Genomic DNA, 24,559 nt, shown 5'->3' with positions numbered 1-24,559 from the left:
AGTTCATTAACCATATTTGTAAATATATTTATAGCTTACAAATTTTGCTTCAGAATTTGCAGCTTTTGAACCAGTGGAAGGTTTTGAGGAGGGTGCCCTTCTTATGTGCTTCTCTGACTTGCGGCAGCTCCTTGACCTCTTCATGACAGAGGACTGGTCTACATATTTACATGATTATGGATCAGAAAACTCCAAGTATCTTCGAGTCAATCCCCATAATGCTATAATTATTGTTGAAAAGTAAGTAAAATGGACAAGAATTGGTAAATGATGGTGTCAAACAATTGCAGACGATGCGTCACAATAATGTGGCTGAATATATGATGACCAAACTACACATTACAAGATGAAGAGACGATGACATTTCAGTCCGTCCTGGCCTATTATCAAGATCTCAATCGACTTTATAATGGTCCAGGACGGATTGAAATGTTGTCCTCTCTTCATCTTCTGGTGTGTGGTTTGGTCATCATGTCAAACAGTTGTAGCCCCCCTCATTATGCAGTTGTAAGAATGAATCCTTGTGAAATTTTACAGTTTTCACATGTATGATCAATGAGATAATGACAATTTCTTGATACATAATTAAATGCTTAAATTATTATTCTTGTTATATAATTATTAATGGGTGACTGAAGATCCAGGAACAAGAGCAATGATAAAGGTGAGCATGATGCATGATGTAGTGTGGATGGATGCTGGGGGACACATGCAAGATGTAGTGTGGATGGATGCTGGGAGACACATGCAAGATGTAGTGTGAATGGATGCTGGGGGACACATGCAAGATGTAGTGTGGATGGATGCTGGGGGACACATGCATGATGTAGTGTGGATGGATGCTGGGAGACACATGCAAGATGTAGTGTGAATGGATGCTGGGAGACACATTCAAAGTGTAGTGTGGATGGATGCTATGAGACACATTCAAGATGTAGTGTGGATGGATGCTGTGAGACACATGCATGATGTAGTGTGGATGGATGCAGGGAGACACATGCAAGATAATATGACACATGTAATATGGGATGGATGCTGTGAGACACATTCAAGATATCCTGTACCTTACTGTTTAAACTGTCTTGTCTCGCTAGCAATGGTGCACCTCTTCGGGAAATGTCCTGATTTTCAGGATGATTAGAAATCTTGTTTTCCCATTGTTTCTTTGAGTCAATATGTCCCTTGATGAAATCATTGGTGAATCTATTACCTTTGACATCACTCATCTTACGTGTCTCTTTGCTCTCTTATTGGCATCTTAAATGATATCTAGGAATTTTGGAATATTCTGTGAGTACTAAATAGTCTTTATGGTTGGTACCTTGTTTTGATAATTACCTTCTTTGCTGGACAAATCATTTCTCAGTTAAGTAAGTTATGAAAATGGTTTGGCAATGTTGAATTAATATGAGGGTTACCTTACCTTGAGGTTACCCTGAGGTGCTTCCGGGGCTTAGTGTCCCCGCGGCCCGGTCGTCGACCAGGCCTCCTGGTTGCTGGACTGATCAACCAGGCTGTTGGACGCGGCTGCTCGCAGCCTGATGTATGAGTCACAGCCTGGTTGATCAGGTTGATCAGGGTAGATGAAGATACGGTATGTGAGTGAATGAGCATGAGGAAGAGAGATTGTGTTTTGAAGAGTGTGCCACTATAAGTAATCAAGAACAAGTTTCTCTTGACAGTTTGAAACCAGGGAGAATCTAGTTTTATGAAGGGAAGTGCTGCTATGGTACAGTAAAGGTCTATTAAGATTTAGTAAAGTAACAGTTGTATTCATGTGTAAATATGAATTATCAGATGAAAGAAATTATCATGGTTTGGCTGAATAGTAATTTGGAATATTTTAACACAATGTGGATGATATGCTGAAGTGAAACGGGGCAGGCTATCTATGATGCTGCTAGTTTGGAAGTCATGATAAATTAATGGTTGTTATTTTGATTGTTTAACCTTCCCCTTTATTGCTTTTTTATCATTTTTAAAGTAAAGCTTCTCCAATCCCATCAAAGTGAGAATTGAAGCAATAATAGTACTGTAATAATAAAATAATGCATACTCTACCTGATTTTATTAAGTTTTTCTTTACAGGCTTAGAGAAGGTGAAAAGAGAGGCATGTTCTCAATCCTCAAGAGAAGTGACAAGAAGAAGCTCTTAGAAACTGTTCTCAAGCAGCTCCGTCAGCTCACTCACATGCAACACACATCATGAGGGCCCTCCCTCTCTCTCTCTCTCTATCTCTATATCTCTCTCTCTCTCTCTCTCTCTCCAGAGCAATGTGCTTCAAATACTCTTGTGTATATCCATCTTTATACAAAAGGTTCCTTAGTTAATTTTTTTTATCTTTTTGGGTCCGGGAAGGAAGGGGGGGTAAAGCGTTGGAGTAGAGTGGATGCTGTGATATGTGTGCGGCTCATCAGTGTTATTAAGGCCACAATGCAGCCCCAGGTTAGTGGGAGGCAGTATAAACACTACCTTGTCTTTAAGGCTAGTAGTTAACTGGAAACCATTTGGCTTCAGAACTGATGCATTAATTAGTTAATTTTTGTAAATATTTTTCCAATATTTCGATTGAATTTTATTGAAAGAAAGGCAGGTGTTAAACATGTACATATCAAAGTCTGCTAATGGATTATGTTTCACAATTAGTCATCAGTGAATACTATTTTGTCATGATATTCACATAAAATTAAGCAACATTCCATTAATTAGTTGCAATTGTATATACAGTAGAATCAAAATCGTGAAAAGTTCAGCCAAAGGCTCAGTGCTTCTTTCTTTTGTGTATAAATGTGAATGAGTGTGAACTAAGGAGAAAGGAGGGAAAACATATAATGTCTTTATGCACTCTTCGTACGTCATGTTTCATATTATTCATGTGTGAAGTTTGTTGACAAAGTTAAGTGGTGTGAATCATAAACTTGTGTGATTTGCTCTTTCATCTTGCTTGGTGCATTTTATTTATATTTGAAGGAAGATCTTTTATAAGTGTTACGGATGTCTGAAAGATTTGATGTAAATTATTACTACTTTGCTCTTCTAGGATTACATATATTCTGTACAAATAATGCTATAACTACTGAGAATAAATACTGTATTCCACTTTGTACAGATTACTGTTAAATATAATAAAGTATTGTGTTAATTTTTTATTGTCATTTTCCATGCATGCAGTTAATTTGAAGATGTTGTGCTGTACCCACATTAGGGGGCTCACAATGACATTTTGACATTGTATGCTTATCTATTGCTGCTTACCTAGTTGTGTTGTAGGAGTTGAGCTCCAGCTCTAGGCACCCATCTCATGCCCTTCAGTCAACTTGAACCCTGGTTCTTGAGCCTTTTGGTTTCTCATACTGTATAATACTTTACATTTGAAGTCTGCCTTAACCATTTCATTACTTTGTGGATAACATTTATTCCATATTCGAAGACTGAACAAATTATTTCTGGTGTTATGTCTGGTGCATTTACTGATATTTGTAGTTTCCCATGAAACGTATTTCCATGTGAACCCCCCAAAAACTGCTGACTTTGTGATTTGGTATTGTGCTCCTAAAATTAACACTGCTAATGAAGATGTCACAGAAAAAACTAAGTCAAGTGGAGGCAACACGTGTTGGCCTCCAATGACAAACCCCCCCTCCCTAGTAGGTGAGCAAGAAGCTATGTATAGCATGGCTGTAGAGGATGAAGGAAAATCTTATATTTTAAGCAATCATGATTGTTTTATTCCATTTAAAATATTTACAATTACATTCACTGAAAAACAAATATTACATAATTGTTCCTCTTAACATGTAACTCACATATTGTGCCTGTCCTGATGGCCCTAACTTTGTTTGCACCAATAAAAAATGGAAAAAAATTGGGTTGTGTTTGCATGAAGAGTTCACACATGCGCATGTGAGTGGGGCTCGGAGAGAGCACCTGTACTGTCTGCTCTCGGCAACACGAAAATAGTTGAGTAGGACATAATATTTTCACCTTTCTCATTTAATATCTTATTATTTGGCACATTTTGCCAGTACATTGCTGATTGACAGACCACCTAAATCAGTCATCTCCCCAGTCACTTCCAAACTGTAATTCAAATTTAAAAGTTCTTATAACATTTGTGATATGTAGCAGAAAGATGAAAATCATGTACTTGTTCTGTCAAATGAGGCAGAAATGGCAGCATTAGTGGCAGTGTGGATGAGAACTCTGCCTTGAATTGGGCCTTAACAATAATCTAAGGCAGAAAGCAAGCTTTCCACCTACTTTCAGGCAATTTCTGATTGTCCTGTGTTGCTCTTTTATACAATGTTCAGGTTCTCATTGTCAAGCATAGTGGCATGTTTTTGTATGTCATCGACTCAAGATTGTACAAGATTGTACCCAATCATTAAAGAGTCGGATAATTCTCCATCCTATGAGTTAATAACACTGAAAAGCAGTTCAATAATGATCGTCTTGTTTTCCTTATTGTTTTGGCAACATGCCTTAATATTTTAATACCTTAGAGTAACACCAGTTCTGCCAGTAGTGATATCCTCTATCAACACACTTGAAATTAGTCATAATATACCACTTCAGTTAATACAGTATTTGTTGCTTTAGTACTAGAGCACTATTCCATATGCTCAAACTTTGGCTGTGTTCCTTTTACACAAGGTTTTGCCAATAGTTCTCAGAACCATAACAAATGTTTGGATTCTTGAATAGCTGTGATGTCTTCAATGCTATCACAGGAGTCCATTTTGCAGCATCAATGTCTTATAAACTCATGTAATGTAGGTTTTCCAACGGTTAATTTTAAAGCATTTGTTTCTAGGATTTTCTCAATCAAGGACAGATGCTTTATTTATTTAAAACAATTTTAAAGCTAAGTAGTACACTGATGTTTAAACTATCTTTGTTTAACACTGCCAAGTTTCAGTGCTGGATTTATCAAATCACTAATTTTGGCTCAGGATAATTTATTTGTTCATACCACTGAGGACATGACTGTCACTTAAAATTTAATTGCTTTTGTTTAGTTATATATTGAAAATATGACTTAAAAGATATTTGAAGTGATTGTGAATGAAAATTTATAATAACTGCAGAAATAAACACAGATTTTATATCAACAGAAAACATCTTGTGAACCTTAAGGTAGGGGAATACCATCTGTGTGTATGGATATTTGTGGTTATTTGATAGTATTCCATGTTGACTGTTAAAGGGATACTCATGATCATAATTCTGAGAGATGACTGAAGCAAATTTCATTTTGCCACTTTAGGGGACATAATTTTGATGCCTAGAGTGAGAGGGAAGGTTATCTGAGAAGAGCAACAGTGTTAGATGAACTTGTATGGCAGGACAGGTTGTGTGAAGTCACTGGAAGACTCCAACAATTCTAACTACAGTACTGTACTGTACTGCACTTGGATAACAGGTCAGCTTCTAAGTTTTCACTGCATATGACAAATTTAATTTTAGTCTACACAGGGAGCTCGTCATTGGTAATTCTTAGTATTATATCACTGCAGGAGCTTTGGGAGTTTGATAATTGTTTAGAAACGGTCCCTACGTCTTGAAACATCACATAGCAAATGAAAATTGCTGCTCGGTTGTTCATCAGCTAAAACAATCTTATTAAAATGCAGTCACTGCTTATTATTGTATTACAGAAAATACAGTGTTATAATTTACAGCATCTTGGCATTCAGATTCAGAAAGTTGTATTGAAAATGAAAACTGAAAATTATTAGTACAGTATTTGAGTAATGAGAGATTGCAGTGAGTGCTTAGAAAATATAATATGTACAGCATATGCAGCCACAAGATGATGACAATATCATAATATAATTGGACCTTTGTATATAAACATTTAAGTAAATAGAAAACTGAATTTTTTTTAAAGGATATAAAAATGCTAGTTTCACTATTTCTATCTAATACAAGTGTAAGTCATGGTGTTAATTTTGATTCAGTTCCAGTCAATTTCAGATTTTTTATTTAATTATTTGTGATATATCTAAAAAGCGCCCCTTTTAGAGCCATTAATTTATTAGTTGTCTCTGGTACTTCGGTCAAGTTCAGGAAACATTGTACTGTAATAATCTTGCAAATGAACTGAATGTTGTTGAATAATATTTCTACTGCAGAGAATTTCTTAGCTACTTTGCATTGTTTCATGCCCATCAACATTATTTGCTTATATGCTAATTCATATTTTTACACCATACTGTATTTTAACTAGATCAACTGAGTATAAATAAAATTTGAGTATACAGTACAGTATTTTAATATGCTGGCCAGCTTGGCTCTTCTGCAAGGCTGATAATTAACATATACTGTAGTTAGAGTAAACACTTATTATTTGTCAAAACAGAATACTTTAATTTAGTAATAACCTGTAATAGATATTCATTTTTACTGCTGTTGTAATTGAAATGTTACCTAGGTTCAATATACAGTATATATGTGGAGATCTGGTAATGGTACACAACTATTATGATGACTTTATTGGACTATTGGTCATTACTACTTACTAGTATCTGGTGTATGAGCATTAATGTTAAATATTTAGTAAGTTTATTCATTCTTCTAGCAAAATTACAGTAATTCATTTTGTAAACAAAATGTAGCCGTGAATGTATCAGTGATAGGGTCCCCTTGTCATTGGTGTCTATTGAGTACATCGATAATGTTCTTCCACTTGAGAAAACAATGTAAATGTTTACTGTGGTTCATAATCTCCCTCAGTAATATATACAGACCTCTACAACTTAAACACTTAAATTGTATTGTGGTTGACAGTTGTCTGACATTTACCACAACTGTATCTCTACCATCTTACATGTACACTGTATTTAAAGTTTTTGTTTATAAATACTACAGTGATTTGATTATGTGATCCACTACAAACACCACTGTCACATTCTTCTATGCATTATGTAGTATGACTAAACATAACAATATTGCAGCTATTAACTTTGTATATTATTATTTAAAAATCTGTAGCCTTCAGATATATTAGTGTAGTAAGTATGCTACAAAATGCAGATCTGTTATACAAGTTGGTCATTACATATATATTCATCTTCTAGACATTGCATACAACTACAAAGTTTACAGATGCTAAATATACAATATAAGGAGGCTGAAATAATAATTTTGCCATGGTGCAACAGAACATTATGCACATATATTTAATGATTTGGTGCCAGAAGAATATGTTTACAAAGATGATTGTATCTCAATTAAGAGACATTAATAATGTTGAACAGCAGGTAGTGTGTATTGGTGAACAGCGGGTAGTGTATATTGGAAGAGAATTCAGTCATGAAAAATAATTAAACCTTGCATTTTATGAGAAGTACGGTATATTGAAATAACAAATTTCAGCCAATTTTTTTTTACACCTGCTAGAGGAGGAGAGTGAGGGGGTTTAGGCAGAGGCTATCCTGATAAAACTTTAGACCCTGCAACCTTCACACTGAGTTTCAGTGTATGTACAGTATTGTGATGGTGTCATGATGGTCATTTGTTTCAAATATACCAGACATTTTCACATAAAAAGTTCAGAGATGCATTAATGCAATTGAAAATTATTGCTGGTAGCAGTGTGAGTAAATTTCAAAGTAATATTCTATTTAATTGAAGATCAATATGCAGTACCTGTACATACTCTTGGGAGGGAGGCTTTGAACATGTGCCCAAGCCTGCCCTTCATTATAATTAAGTACAGTACCGTTCTCCCACCACTTGCCACCTACAAATAGTGTGATTTATATTGATTATCATATTCTTGAGCTTTATTTAAGGTGAACAGGCATATAAAGTGTCAGGATGTCTGGGATGAGCCTACTGACGATATCGAGATATGACTTGACTCAAGTAGCAGGTGACATGACACAATTATACCATAACTGAGTGTTTTTTACTTTTGTTGTTAATATTAAATTATTCAGTAAATTTATAGTTTTGAGTACCAAATTTTTTCATAATTATTCTCTTATATCAAATTTATTTATTACTGTTGAAAGTATTGTATATACAGTAATAAATGTGAAACCAAATATAAATGGTTCTCATTATTATTTAACATAATTCACATAGGTTTAAGTTGTGTTTTAGTGTCTTGTTATATGACGGGTGTCTGAATAGTTCTGCACTTACCTTATATTGAATAATTTAAAATTGTATACCTCTGAAATTGGCTAACATGGTGCTTTTAATGTCAGAGGTACATTTTATAGGAATCTACATGCAATTCCTGATGTATTTTTCTCCAATATCTTCTCCAAATCCTCACTACCTTTCTCAATTTTTGGAATACCAGTTTGTTAATTAGTGCCACTAAGTATTCATTTTTATATGGAACTATATTGGTTGCAAGATATTTCTTCACCTGGAGACATTGTTGAATACAGTTTTCCTGTAAACATGTTGTAAATTTTAAGCAAAAATTAAAATGCAAGGGCATTGTCCTCAGTGATCTGCTGTTGAAAAGTTACATAGTCACTCCATGCACAAAAGTATTGATTGTTAATGTACATAACAATTATGAACAAATTTATACAGATATTTATATTACAGAGGTTTTTGTCAGTTTTCACTTGACGTATAGTAATGAGTGACAGCAGTAGCACAACACATACGAACATGGCTTAGTCTTCATTACCTACTGACTTAACACCTGGCTTTTGAAAAGTCATTTACTGATATATTTCCTAGACTTTATTCCTGGGTATGAAATAGAAAAGTAGAAATAGGAAATACTGTACTTTCAAATGAGTACTTCAGTACATATTTAGCTCAACACACTCACACTTTATTTGTTCTATTTTATTTGATAAAGCACTACTTAATTTTATATAGTACAGTATAATACTTATCTTTTGATTTTTTTTTATGAAAGAGGGTTCTGCCTTACAAAGACAGTGATTGTATTTTAAGCCTCCTTAATTACAAATGAAAAGGTTTGGATTAATATTAAATGCAGTTTACACATGCTATGCAAGCATATATAAGCACACGAAACAGTTATACAGCATAAAGTGACTGCACTCTATTTAGCTAAAGCTTTACCTATCATTTTCCTCCGAATCTTTGCACTTAGCTGTGCACAATTATCTTCCCTGTTGGATATTTAATGATAAGTAAAATAGGTAAAGTAGCAGATAAAAGTGTGTTGCTTAATACAGAATGATTTTTATGTGAATACTGTATATAGGTTTACAGAAATCAGTTTCAAAGAAATACAAAACAATCGCCTTCAATACTGAACAAATTACAACACAAACAGTAGTTTGTGTAGATCAAATTAATTACCTTCAAATTATCAGTTAAATGGGCATAGCTTACAAACTCAACATACAGTACACACATTGTATGCACACAATGTTATTACCATTATACACACTGCCTCACACCAATCATACACACACATGCAGTCAAGTATATGACATGAGGTTATTGCAAAAGTCAAAGACACATTGTTCCTCTTAATATCACATGTATATGAGCAAAGAAAGCATAGACTGTTTTAATGTTTTGGAGAGTTGTCAACTAATGTCAGTATAATGCTTTCCATGAGAAAATTGTACAAAAGGTACACCAATACATTTTAATTTATCACCAGAATTTAAATTGACAGTTAAATGGGCTATGTTTATTACAATATTTTAAAAAATTTACTTTAGTCAGTAACTGGTAATTTTAAAAGGCAGATATGCTTGACTGATTGACTTTAACTATTTTTTTAAGTAAAGAAGTAGACAAAATCCAGAAGAAATTGATTTCTTTAGAGTTAAAAAAAGAAAAAAAGACCATAAATCTTACATGCTTTCAGCCACTCTTAAATTTGTGTAAGGAAATGCATTACATGAAACATTTTATCTCAGAACTTTCATAAGTACAATATGTATTTGCATTTTCAGAATTTTGTTGCACTCAATTCCTACGTATGATGATGGAAGACCCAAAACATGTTTATCTCGACTACTAGAAACCGAAATACTGCGTTGCTTTTTTTACTTCATCATTTACTGGGAACTGGTAAGGTCTTGTATGAAAATTTATTGCTTGAGTGCCCATTACTAATAACTCATGATGACTTATAACTCAATGTCATAACTTATAACTCATGATGTTTATTACCCTTAGATATACAGTACATTAATTAACATAAAGGTGTGCTGAGCTTCCTCTTATTTTCATTATAACGTATGTTACTATATATTGTTTTGTCGGGGAGAAGCAGCCTGCGTATACATATACGTTAAAGTCATATTGAGGTCCTCCCTAAGGTCAAACTATTAACCTTCCTCAGGATGCAACCCCACAACAGTTAACTCCTGGGTACCTATTTACTGCTAGGTGAACAGAAGTATCAGGTGAAAGGGAGTTTAACCAACCATTTCTGTTCCACCTAGGATTTGAACTCAGGATTCCCGATTGAGAGGTGAGAATGAACCCACCTGTACTACCGAGATCCTTGTTTACTATTTATTTTATGTGTATATTTTTTATGATTAGGCATTTTATCATTTGTTATGTGTTACTTTTGAAGAATTAGGATCATGTAATAATAAAAAATGCAGGGGAAAACATGGTTAGTTTACCAGATGGTAGTTGAGCCACCCTACAGCTACAGAATAGTACAGTACAGCACAGTATCTCCAAGAGTGTTTGTGGTGCACACACACACCAACTACACACACCCAACTAACCAAAACACTGAGAGTGGAAGACTCTAAGGTAGGTCAAAGTGTGTTGACCAGACCACACACTAGAAGATGAAGGGATGACGACGTTTCGGTCCGTCCTGGACCATTCTCAAGTCGATTGTACACAATCGACTTGAGAATGGTCCAGGACGGACCGAAACGTCGTCGTCCCTTCACCTTCTAGTGTGTGGTCTGGTCAACATACTTTAGCCACGTTATTGTGACTTATCGCCTGCAGGTCAAAGTGTGCATGACTGAGGAGGCATGGAAAAAGCTCTTTCAATTTATTAAATTTATTATTTTATTAAATACTATTGGATATACAGTAGCAGAATAAATATCAATATTGTATACGTAGTACTTATATACTGTACATGTACAGTGCTCTCTACAAAATTTGAACCTCCTTATAATGGATTTGTCTAAACAATAGATCAGATTACATTCTTTCCTTTTTTCATAATGTAAATATTATTCAAAATTATATCCTGTATTAATATTGTAGAAATGTTTTCCTTAGCATGTACTGTACTATAAATTGTACAAAAGCATTTGTTTGTGATAATTTTCTATAGCAACCAGACCCATTGTAAGGGTACACACATTTTCCTTCTATGTGTGTGTGGTCTTACCTCTCATTACTTAAGACTTTTGCAGGCTTTTCTTTTGATATATCATTATTTGTGACTTGAAACCATGCCATCCAGCAAGAGTATTATAGGTACATCAGAGAAGGATAGGAGAAACTCCCTTATCATGAATAAGAAGGCTGTGTTATAGAGAAATGTGGTCATGGCTGGGAAGACAAGCATCTGGCATTATAGAATAACACTACTACAGTACAGTATTACTTTTTCTGACATATTAAAGCAAAGGAAACTGATTATGGAGAATAACGTGGAGAGTAGTGGATTAAGGACTGGCTATTGGTGGTACATTAAGGACATTGTTTTGGGGCATTAGTCTTCGGAGTCTTGAAGTGGGTAGAATAGGTGTGCATTAATTGGCTGTTAATTAGAATTGGCTGTTGTGCATTAATTCAGCCAATTAATGCACAACTATATTCTACCCACTTCAAGACTCGAAACCAATATAGAAGCATCAAGAGGAAGTATAGGCCAATAGGCCTTCTGCAGTTACTTCCATTCTTATGTTTTTATACCCATTGGTTCGTGTTCTGTCATATGCAAATGTCAATCACCTCATCCAAAACTTTTGTACCATATCACCTCACCTAAATGCGAGTATAAGTATGGATGTATTTTGCATGTTTACAGGTTACAGTTGTGTGTGTAAACTAAAGTCTTTGATAATGTAATAAGTTATTACGAAACGTGTTCAGGCGTCGCATCAGACTAGAAATAAAAATTAATTTTTGGAGAATGATTTTTCAATTACCATCGACAGTGAAAAGAAACATAAGAAATATTGAGAAAATTTGTGTTAGAATTATTAATCATACCTTTTCGGTCATACTTTTTTGTTCACATTTGTGTTCCTCACATGTGCCCCAAAGAATGAGGTGATTTGATAAAATACTCTGCCCAAGATTACCATCAGAGTGCCGGCAGGATGATGGTGAATTAGCCTCGACTACCATCATCTTTTGTCCCGTCGTGATGGTCGAGTGGTTAAGGTGTCCTGTAGACCAGTTGAAGAGTGCTCCTGGCAGTATGGGTTTGAGTCACTTCTGGGGTGTGAGTTTTCAGTTGCATATATGCCTAGGGACCATTCAGGCTTGTTCCCATTTGTGTTCCTCACGTGTGCCCCAAAGAATGAGGCCATTTGATAAAATATATATATATGTTGTAATGTTGTATCTAGTAGCCAGAACGCAGTACTCGGCCTACTATGCAAGGCCTGATTTGCCTAATAAGGCTGGAAGAAAGGGACCCCTTAGCCTTGAAGGAAATTACACATAACGCATTAGAGGGAATGTTTAGATCCCCTCCAATATATATATATATATATATATATATATATATATATATATATATATATATATATATATATATATATATATATATATATATATATATATATAATATTTTTTTTTTATATAGGGGGGTACCACCTCTGGTGCAATTATAGGGCCCCACAGCCTCAGAGAAGGGAACACAGAGCATTCAGGGAAAAACTTGCCATTTAACTCTGAATACGTAAGAGTGTTCGCTTCCCCTACCACCCTCCTACATATATACAGTATATATATATATATATATATATATATATATATATATATATATATATATATATATATATATTATATATATATATTATATATATATATATATATATATATATATATATATATATATATATATATATATATATATATATATATATGATTGAAAACTCCACACCCCAGAAGTGACTTGAACCCAGACAGCCAGGAGCACTATGGAACTGGTGTACATGGTACCTTAACCACTTGACCAACTGTGACCGTACAAAAGATGATGGTAGCCGAGGCTATTTCCCCCACCATCTCGACGGCACTTGGTGGTAATCTTGGGCATAGTAATTTCATTGAATCATCTCACTTTTTGGGGCCAAGTGAGCAACACAAATGCAAACAAACTTGAATGGTCCCCAAGCATATATGCGACTGAACATTCCACACCCCAGAAGTGACTCAAACCCAGACACCCAGGAGCACTATGCAACTGGTGTACATGGTACCTTAACCACTCGACCAACTGTGACCATACAAAAGACGATGGTAGCCAAGGATATTTCCCCCACCATTGCTCACATGCCCCCAAAAAGTGAGGTGATTCGATGCAATAACTATGCCCAAGATTACAACCAAGTGCCGTGGGGATGGTAGGCGAAATAGCCTTGGCTATCATCATCTTTTGTACGGTCACGGTTGGTTGAGTGGTTAAGGTTGGTCGAAAGTGTTTAAATGTTAAACCAGGTGTTAAACCCGGGAAAGATTACCAGACACGAAGCATTCAATGACATCATCAAGAGAAGTTGCTATAGCTGGGTGTCCAGCACAAACGGAACCTCAGTTATGCAGACCTGACAAGTCACAAACGCCCAGATGGAGTTACCTTGCAGCCATGGAGGGAAGGTAGACTAATGTACCCATGTATGGGACTACACGTGTGCATCTATATTGGCTGATACCTATCTACCGTACAGTACAGCTGAGGGAGGTGGGGCGGCCACCTTCAGGGAGACCCAGAAAACTAACAAGTACAGGGACCTAGAATGTGGTTACAGGTTTGTGTCAATAGGCTCTAAAGAGACCCTAAATGTGCACTTAAGTTTCTAAAGGAGGTGGGTGAGGAACTCATTAGGAAAACTAAACATTCAAGAGCGGCCAGTTTCCTGTTCCAGCCCCTCAGTGTCTCAATCCAGAGAGGAAATTCGAGCTGTATCTTGGGCCCGCACCCAACCTCCGAAGAGCTGGATGGCGTCTTCGAATAGTGATTGTTATTTGTGTGTGTGTGTTTTCTGTAACCTGTAGCATATTATATATATATATATATATATATATATATATATATATATATATATATATATATATATATATATATATATATATATATATATATATATATACACACATACATACATACATATATATATATATATACATACATGTCGTACCTAATAGCCAGAACACACATCTCAGCCTGCTATGCAAGGCCCGATTTGCCTAATAAGCCAAGTTTTCCTGAATTAATATATTTTCTCTAATTTTTTTTCTTATGAAATGATAAAGCTACCCATTTCATTATGTATGAGGTAAATTTTTTTTTATTGGAGTTAAAATTAACGAAGATATATGACCGAACCTAACCAACCCTACCTAACCTAACCTAACCTATCTTTATAGGTTAGGTTAGGTTAGGTAGCCGAAAAAGTTAGGTTAGGTTAGGTTAGGTAGGTTAGGTAGTCGAAAAAACAATTAATTAATGAAAACTTGGCTTATTTGGCAAATCGGGCCTTGCATAGTAGGCCGAGAAGTGCGTTCTGGCTACTAGGTACGACATATATATATATATATATATATTTTCCCTTTCCTTTTTCATTTAAATGTCATTCTAGAAGACCATTTTTTTCTTTTTTTTTTTGCTCGTAGTTGAGGTTATAAATTTTGATGATAGCAGCATTTTGAGGGTTAAGCTACATCATAACAGATGCTGTAATAATTTAGATATGATTCTGTACTTATCAGCACCAAAGAAACTAGCTACATATTAGTTGTATTTTTAATTTATACTTATGATTATGAAAGTAGTGAATGTTGGTGCTCTTGACCAGCACATTTCATGTCATACTGCATTGATTAACACTTTTCATTTATCTTAGTGTTTTGGGATTTCAGAAAATATTGGGCTGCATCCTCATCATTGGCTTTTATTCAAATGAGGAAACAAGTAAATTTTTCTTACAGATAATAAAAAAAATATTAAATTAAAATTAGCTTAATCATTTTCTTATAAAACATATTATGTAATATGTGCATATCTTGTATACTGTATATATAAAAAATAACGAAGTGCATTAGGAAATTACAAGGAAACCTTTAGTGTAATTGGAAAAATTAAAATAATGTAATATGTCAGAATTATTTATATCTACATTGTAATCACCAACAGACAGAACATTATGATTATCTCCATTATGAATTATCTTCTTTTGTTTGTTTACAGCTAATTAAGCAAACAAATGTTATCCTTAACAGGGTCAGGCTTGAACTTAAACAAGGGTGCATTGAGAGCTTTCTCTGACCTTGTAAAATGGGATCACCACAGCTTGAGCAGAGGTTGGTGGGCAGGAAATGGTGGGGAACAGCAGGTGTGCACCCACTTAAGAGGGGCCTGCTCAGGATGGGGGTAGGGGTTGAGCACGTAGTGTGACAGCAGTCACAAACGGCTTATGGTAAGCTCCATCTCAAGTAAGTCCGAGATGAACAGCTTGCCAGAAGATGGTTTCTCTTCTAACCCAGTAAAGTGGCAATCAGCGATCAATCTCGATATCTCCAGAATCCTTTTCGTTGCTCTTTAGGCCTCTCTCTTTTTATCTCTAAAAAAGTTTTCATTTAACACTAAGCCACTGTTTATTTTAAAATAACCACAGATCAGTAAATAGCTTTCCATCTCACCAGGATATTTAGTAAAGTATTAAGTTAAGTGTTCCTTAATACAAAGCAAATGAAAATTTATGCTTGTATGGTACTATACTTTAAAATTCCTTCCTGCCAGATATCTTAACTGTCTTCAACACAAGTGGGTACAGCATATATCAAGAGACTATTCTATAGTTTACATAAAAGAATGCTGTGTTTGAAAATTATGATCTTGATTATTCTATCAATACAGTAATTCATTCATAGATGACATACATCCTGCAACACAAACCACCTTGGTTGCTGGTTTGACTCCACCAAAAAACTTGGTACCATGCTTTATACATTTCCATTTTTAAGTCTTTCGTATATCTTCAATTTCCTGTTTGGCTGCTGCTATTCTTACAACATGCCACTTAAATTCTACTTCTGGAATGTACAACTACCTTTTTCTAAATTGAATAACTAACATCTGAATAATATATGCAAAATGTAGATGTTTCACTCTTAGGACAGCTGTACCATCATATACAAATATGAAAATAACATATTTGTATGTTTTTAAATTGAATGTCTGAAACAATTTCAGAATATTGTGCCTGCACAACTGTACGTTACATATAAGTTGGTCCAATACACATCAGCAGCAGCCCATCTTCATATCATACCAAAAAAAAAAATGCAGTATGTACTATATTATACACACAGTTAAAGAGCAGCTTTGTACATAATGAAACATAGTGGCTAATACTGAACATATATTGAACGTATATTTCTGCACTTAATGATGACTAAATTAGCCAAATGACGTAACTTAACAGAAGCCTAATAATGTATAAAACTTAAATTATGCTACAGTACAGAATATATAAAACATCAGTCATAATAGGTATTTATTCTGGTGAAATGTAGAACATTGAACATACTGTACTTGTAATTACATGATATGTAAAGTATCGTACACACTATGGTGTCTGAATATCATACATAAGAGAAGAGGAAGTAACATGATGTATACTTGATATATACCACAAAATGATTCTCTTATGGCAACATCTGACCAGGCATCAAGCCCACATCTGACAAGGACGTGAGCAACACCACTCCTCATCAGGATGATAACGACCAAATTCTACTAGGATTAAAGACCACACTTGTAGGCCAGGTATAGGCTTAAGGCCCATGACAGATATTTACTTGCTATGCTTAAAATACAACAAAATCATGAGGATGGGATGTAAGTAGACTATCTTCTGGTATCCTAAAGCCTAGACTAGCAAAATATTCTGATTGAAGAAGATTTTGCCCTAGAGGATGAATAAGTGTATACAAAATTCTATAAAATGCAGTTAAGATTTGCTTTAAATTACAGATGTAATGTCCAATGAACTAGTGAATGATTCTGGGAAAATGAATGAACAAGCTGTAAAGTGGTTATATATGAAATGAAATGTACAGAATTGTTTTCAAGAGATAATAATTTATCTGTATTATTAGTTGACCTATACATGTATTTAGCTGACATGCTGTAGTACATCTGGAGAAAATTGATGTATGTTTTTTGTCTGCAATGCTTGTGAAATTGATATCACATAGAAAATTTAGTTCTATGAGATGTAGATAAATTTTTTTATGAATATGCTAATATACAGTTGCATTAATTATACATTTACTATTCAATGATGACAACCATGCATCTACAGTAATGCAGACTTTGGTTGAAGGATTAGGTGCAAGTATTTATTATATGACAAAACCTTTTTTTCTATGGAAGTCTTGGCCTTGGCAATTTTGAGCTTTGATATTTACATGAAGCAACAGGAGTCATTCCTTACAAATATATATACACTATATTTAGATTAATGCAAATAGCATCAAGTACACTAGATACAACTTGGACTGCCACATATTTTCAGACTGCCAAATGAATTACACTTACAAAGGACAGTGTGCATATAACAACACTATACTTGAAGGTAACATGAACTGGCAAGTATACACAAGTAACCTTACTTGCCAGTCAGTGTACACCATGTGACAAGTTCCTCCTCCATGCCCTCACACACACACTTCTCTACCACTGATAATTCTCAAGTGAGAAAACTAAGCCTTGATGTATCATTTAGCCTTCACACTTATATTCTACACATACCACATATTCAGTTATGTAAAATTATTCTTTGTATTTCTTGTTTTTAATATTTGGTCTGTGTTTATAGTTATATGTAGTTCTAAAAAACTTATCATTTGGTGCAAAATGTAAACCAAGTGTAAATACAGTACTGAGATTTATGTTAAAAGTAATAAAGCAGTCATAATAACAGTAAAATTTGGATGGCTTGTCAAACTTTAAAATAAGACATCATATGCTAAGAGAGGATAGCACGAGTCATTCATGGACGCACCACTGCATGAGCAGAAGAGAAACCTACTTAGCCTATCCAAGACATGGTTATGGTTCACTGCACATGCTGTACTGTACACACACACACACATACACACACACACACAGTTTCTCATACAGTATGTTACATTCTTTAACTTTGCACAATTTTTCAAACTTTATTTATTATGTAGATTCTATTGTTCCTATAATCTCTTCTTTTTCCGCTATTTATAAACATAAAACAAAAGTATGATTGCATACAATGGGTGCATTTTCACAAGGATTTCTTTGGTAAATATGAAGATCATTGCTAACAGGTATATATATTTTTATGTAAAGTGATTTACTGAGCGAACATATCTATGAAATGCGTTTATGAAATAATAAATTAAAAATTACATACTGTAGCATTTAAAATTAAGAAAGACAAAGGTAGTTGAATTTTAGTAAAATAATGTAATACAGTATCTGCACGCATTGTAGTACTCCTCCATACAATATTAGCAAAGGTATATGTATGTTAATTTCTAACTTTCAAAAAATGTATAATACAGTATACAGTATTTTAAAATTAATGAAATAATAAATTATTCTTTTATGACCTAAACATTCTTCAACTTGAGTGAGTGTACAGTATAAGAGCTGAACAAACTTTTTTGAGTTTGGAAGAATTCAATGTATTGTATTTAATTAGGATGAACTGGCAGGAGCTATACACTTTAGTGGTTAATCATTCAGAACCTAAGCAGTTAAAAAATTAATACAATTAATAAACTGCTTTGTGAATACTCAGAATTTAATTGATTATACCAGTGATGTATCTCAATTTGTAATATTTGGTTAATTTGTTTTCTTCATAAATAATTAATGATAATTAATTAATTCCCTGTATTTAACACATCAATGAACAAAATTTGAATATATACTTTACCTCTGTAGATATATTTTCTTACTCATATAATTCAGTGCTGAGTGTACTATGTTGATCCAAACTAAACACTCCTGTTTTCTCTTGTGTAATAACTCAAAATAATATAATAGCCTTACAAAAGTGGGGAACATTCCTACACTGATGTTTCTGCGCTCACAATGGAACCTTTCTTTTGGAGTCGGGGTCCTTCAATCTGTAGAGAAGAGGATGTGTTTAGTTGTCAAATATTTTACATTTACATAAAGATTCCAAAGATATATAAAAGTTTATAGTTGCTTCATCACCATAAGAACATTCAAACACAAGTAGAAAATAAAAAGGATGCTGCTTAATCTTTTAAGAAATTAAAATAAGAGCACAAATTTATACTGTATGAACAATGAGATGGAGGAATGTGGCTAGATTTCCTCAGTTCCAGGAGAGATACGCATTCACTGAGTTAAGGAAAGATTAAGATAAAAAACAAAAGCAGTGGAAAGAAAATTAAACTAAATGCAATCAAATGGTTACATTCCAAGCTGTAATCAGATACAGGGTGAAATTAATGATTGTGTGAATATACATATGTACAGTACATTCACACAATTACACTTGTGTGTGGCATCTCTTGTATGCTCCAAACATGAAGGGTTACTCTGCAGCTGATCAGCAATAACTTTTAACTTTTAAGCAAATTCTCAACGCTCAGTGATGATCTTAGTACGAAGTCATGATGACATAAGAAGATATGTGTTTGATGACAAAGTTAGTAATTTTGCAGAATGCTTGGTGTGAAAGAAGTTGTCCTCTAATAGTAGCTGGAGCTGCAACTGGAGTTCAAGATGTTCTATTAGAGGCAGAAAGTGAGAGTTATTTTACAATAACTATATGTACTGTTGGAGCTCACACCCAGCCACACTCGACAAATTCTCACATGAAGAGAGCTGGGCTTGTGGTGTCTGGTCTTCTTTATAAATGTTATCAAATGCAGTCTTAAAACAAAAACTATTTTTTACTCACAACTTTTATGGCTGTTTTATCTTCAATTTTTTTTATTATTGAAGAAAGCTTTTCTGATATTTTTCCTTCGTCAGTGTTTTTTGATCTTGTACCAATGCCCTCTCATTTTGTTAGCTGCTTTAGGAATCTAACTTCTCTTCATAGACCAATGGTTTGAATTCCAGGACCCATTTCTTTCATTCCTGTGAACTCTTACTAATTTAACTAATTGATTGTTTAAATGTTGGCATAACACCACTGCTTACATATTCTAATTTTAACCACACACAGGTAATAACCAGCATTTTCATCATTGTACTGTCCATGAAGTCTACTAAAACGCTATCTAGACATTGGTTAACATTGCTTTATATAGTCTTGAGTATTGTATAGTGTGAAAGTCACTCCAAGGTTTATTTTTCAGTCTTACTTTATTAGAATCCTGCTGACTAGACTGTAGGTAACATGGAGTCTATGTTTACTCCTTCCCCCACTGTTGCATAACATTTTTATGCATTACATACCATCAGCCATTGTCTACAACAGTCAGTCAGCTTGTTTGGACTATGGGTTGGATGCAACAAATTTTTTTAATCCTTGATTGATTTGCTCAAGTACTTTCACATAATTGGCAAACATACTCACATAGCTTTATATTCATTTTAGCAGATCATTGTTATAGATTATCAAAATTTTTAGGTGCACATTGGTGCACAGATTTGCACCAATCTGTATGGCATTCCATTTTCACTTTCTGCCAGTCTGATAACCTATTTGTTAGCATACTGTTGCTTTCCAAGTAATTTATGCATATAAACTTGAATGCCTGTTTTAGTGTCTCACTGCTGCATTGATCACGGATAATATTTGTAGTTTAAAGGATTCTTTCCATCTCCATTTTAGTATAAAAAAATTGTAATGGTAATTTTCACCAAACTGTCCGTTTGCCTGCATTAAGTTGCACATCACAACCAGGGTTATTTTAGGCCTATCATAAAATTTACAACTCCCATGCATACATGGGACTCACACATTCTTCCTCAGGCCTCCAGCAACCATCCTCTACCTTAATAAAAATCCTGATTCCCTCACTTTCCTTCTAGGGCCTTAGTAGGAAGATGAGGACCATGTATGACATATCACCATCCAGTGTCTGAACGTGCAAGGTGGCTATACTAAGAGCCATTGAACTTTTAATAACAGTAAATGATTGATTACCATGTACAGTACTGTAAATATTAACAGGCAAAATATGTGCTATGTGCAATTATATGATTTAGGCTTATAAATATATTTATATATATAGTATAAATAAATACATGGTGTGCATATATTTATACACATATATCTGTATGTATGTATATTTTTTACAGTTATACATAATAAACACCACCATTGACACATCAGTTCAACTTGTTAGAACAAAAAAAGTAAATGAAAGTGAGAACAATGAAAATAAATCGACAACATTATTCCCATGTGGCACCTCGCCTAATTGCTACAGAAAAACAGCAACTTCCCCAGGCCACTACAGCTAAACCACAAAAGATAAAGAGTATTTTTACTTGGATTTCCGTGCTTTCTGGAGGCTAGGCCTGGGCCTGACAGCTGAGTGGACAGTGCTTCAGATTCGTAGTCCTGAGGTTAAGGGCTCGATCCCTGGTGGAGGTGGAAACAAATGGGCAGAGTTTCTTTCACCCTGATGCCCCCTGTTACCTAGTAGTAAATAGGTACCTGGGAATTAGACAGCTGCTACGGGCTGCTTCCTGGGCCTGGGGTTGTGTAACAAAAAGGAGGCCTGGTCGAGGACTGGGCCCCGGGGACTCTAAGCCCCGAAATCATCTCAAGATAACCTCAAGATAGTTAACAATGCCAAATGAAAAAATAATTTTTTCATAATCATTTTTGTGTGTGCCCCACATGAGTGGTGGTGCACCACACTGCACTGTGCTGCACTGCATACATTTAACATGTACGCAGTGCAGGTGTTAATACTGAAAAATGCAAAACCTTGCATTTAGGGCATAACAATAAACATCATGACTATCAAACCAACAACACTACCATGAACGATTCCTAGGAGTCACGATCCACCATTTTATTGAAAGTTGCACAATAAGTGGGAGCTGTAGTTAAAAAAAAAAAAAATAAGGAATAGTCAAACATACCCTTGACTGGAAAGTAGTTATTCTACTTTCCAGTCCAGTTTCTACTTTCAGTTTCTCCAGTTTTCCAGTTTCTACTTTCCATTCCAGTAGACTGGGAAATATAGTTACACTGGAAAAGTAGTTATTCAACTGTACAAATCTCTGGTGTACCCCCATTTGAAATACTGTATCCAAACATGGAGACCTCACCTTTAAAGGGACATATCTGCTATGGAGAAAGTTCAACACAGAGCAACAAAAATCATCCCAGAACTAAGTTGACTCATACCCAGAATGGTTGAAGGCCACAGGACTAACAACACTGCAAACCAGATATGACAAGAGCTGGTCTCAGCAAGACCTAAAATGCAGAAGAAGTTGGAGGATATTACCGTAATCCAAACCACTTCTCTAAAAAGTCAAGTGTAATACAAGAGACAATAGGTTCAAGCTCAATGAGCAACAAGGTAGAACAGAAAACATTTTTTTTCACTCATACGGTTATAAAGTATGAAACTGCCTACTCACTGTTGTCATAAATGCCAATTGGAAAAAACCCTCAAACACTGGGAGGAACTTGCCTGTCCCAGTCAAGGCCACTAGAGAGATGGTGACCCTCAGGTAAACTCAGGTAAATACTTATTTCTAGCTTGTTTGTACAGTATTTCTGGCACATTTGTGTTTGGTTATTTCCTGTAATGTTTCATGGCTTCTTATTTTTCTCCATTGTTATCCAGTATGCCTTGTAAGCCTTTTTTTTTTTTTATCCCGTTTTTCTTTTTGTTCTGGTGTATACGTTTGAGTGCTCTTTACATGGATGTCCCAAAATTTTAGCATATATTACAATGAGATCAGTTCCCTGCAGCTCATGATCTCATTCTTGTAATCTAGTTTCACATTATTCTCTCTACCTTACTCCACCAGTTTTAGTTAGTCCCCACCATAATATCATATTTAACAACATAGTCTGTATTATTACCATCAGAGTATGAATATGCTTCCCAAGTGTCAAGTATACAAACTATTTCCTATCTTATGAATACTTTATTTAGTATTGATGTCATTGCTGTCTCTCACGCTGCTAAATACTTCCACCATCAAATTTAGACAAAAAAGAAATGTTCCTGGTATTCTCTGTTCTGGCCTCAAATGCTTCCCAGTTGATGTGTTTTCAGTTAAAATCTCCAAAGATAATTAATTTGGTCTTTTCCTGGTTTATTTATACTATCTTTTCGGATGGTTATAAGCCCTTCACATTTGTTACTGAGCTCTGTATGATGTTTGCTCAAGGTTGTTTGCATTTATGGTGGTGATAAGGTTTTAGTTTTGCAGCAATGTAATAGTTCGAAAGTTACAACTTCTTCAACGTGTGGATTTTTGGTGTTATCTCACTGGTTCTGATGTGGTTCTTTACCAATATTATTACTATGCCACCACATCCTTTTTTTCCTTCTTATGTTTTCCCAACACAGTAGAACCTTCTGCAAACCCCATTTCATTAATAACTCTTTCATGTTATCACATGCTTTAACCATTGTACTTATCCCATTCACAAAGTGATTGGCTGCAGCATTCACCTCATCTTTTGGTGATTTTGCTCAGTCCCAGTTGTTTATAAGTCATGTTGGTTGCATAGTTATATACAGTATTTAAATCTCAGATGCCTCTGGTGATTGTCTTGTTAGAAAAAATCCTGAGTGCCCTAGTTTTTCTGAGCATTAGTAAACTGCGAAGGCTTTACAGGAGTTGGTAGATTTTAGTGATGAATAGGAATACACATGAAATAGTAAACTTTAATATTATCTATCAGAAGATGAAATAAGCAACTCTAATACAAAGGGTAGCAAGATTGACAAATGCAGTTGTGACCCACTTGAAGGTGAGCCAATAATGCTGTCATTCTTTGACTTGTCAATTGAAGTACAATTGGTGCTATAGGGTCCAATTCTAATGAAAATCTATAATATGATTTTTAGTAATCATGGTGCTAGTGTGAATGTTGGTGAGCATGGTGCGACCTACAGTAGTCATTGGTGAGAGAACTGTTGTCAAATGAAGCAAATTTGGTGCCACAAGCAAATGTATCACATGAAATTAATGCTCATGTGATTTTTAAGGATCATGATGTTAGTGACATCATATGCTAGCAGTAATGATGGTGGTGGTACCACTTGTGTTGGTGATGTGTTATTGTACATGACACCACCCAAAGCAATGGCTTTTTGATTCATTGAATTAAGAAATTACACCAAAACTTGGTTTCCATTTTTAATTTCTCTTGACCTGCATCCTGCAACTTGCACACCTCAAAGAGATTCTTCACAGAT

At 34.8% G+C, this 24,559-nt stretch overlaps 2 protein-coding genes across 18 annotated transcripts in view; one reads left to right on the top strand and one right to left on the bottom strand.

The window, feature by feature from the left end:
- The window catches only part of LOC138369782 (exocyst complex component 6B-like), a 36,754-nt gene extending 33,611 nt beyond the window's left edge, over window positions 1-3,143 (top strand). For all 4 annotated transcript variants that reach the window (XR_011229948.1, XM_069333388.1, XM_069333389.1 and 1 more), the window contains exons 14-15: window positions 54-240; window positions 2,089-3,143. Coding sequence is in view for 3 of the 4 variants with exons in the window: in XM_069333388.1 (XP_069189489.1) it covers window positions 54-240; window positions 2,089-2,209 (308 nt within the window). In the remaining variant the exon portion in view is untranslated. The remainder of the gene's footprint in view (window positions 1-53; window positions 241-2,088) is intronic.
- Window positions 3,144-14,728: 11,585 nt separating this feature from the next.
- LOC123764978 (electroneutral sodium bicarbonate exchanger 1) overlaps window positions 14,729-24,559 on the bottom strand; it is a 151,801-nt gene continuing 141,970 nt past the window's right edge. For all 14 annotated transcript variants that reach the window (XM_069333379.1, XM_069333371.1, XM_069333380.1 and 11 more), the window contains one exon: window positions 14,729-19,300. In XM_069333379.1, coding sequence (XP_069189480.1) covers window positions 19,241-19,300 — 60 coding nt within the window. In that variant the 3' untranslated portion in view covers window positions 14,729-19,240. The remainder of the gene's footprint in view (window positions 19,301-24,559) is intronic.

The sequence above is a fragment of the Procambarus clarkii genome, chromosome 29, assembly GCF_040958095.1.
Source record: "Procambarus clarkii isolate CNS0578487 chromosome 29, FALCON_Pclarkii_2.0, whole genome shotgun sequence".
NCBI lineage: Eukaryota > Metazoa > Arthropoda > Malacostraca > Decapoda > Cambaridae > Procambarus > Procambarus clarkii.
Note: the sequence above shows the minus strand (reverse complement) of the source record. Positions and strands in the feature narration are given on the sequence as shown.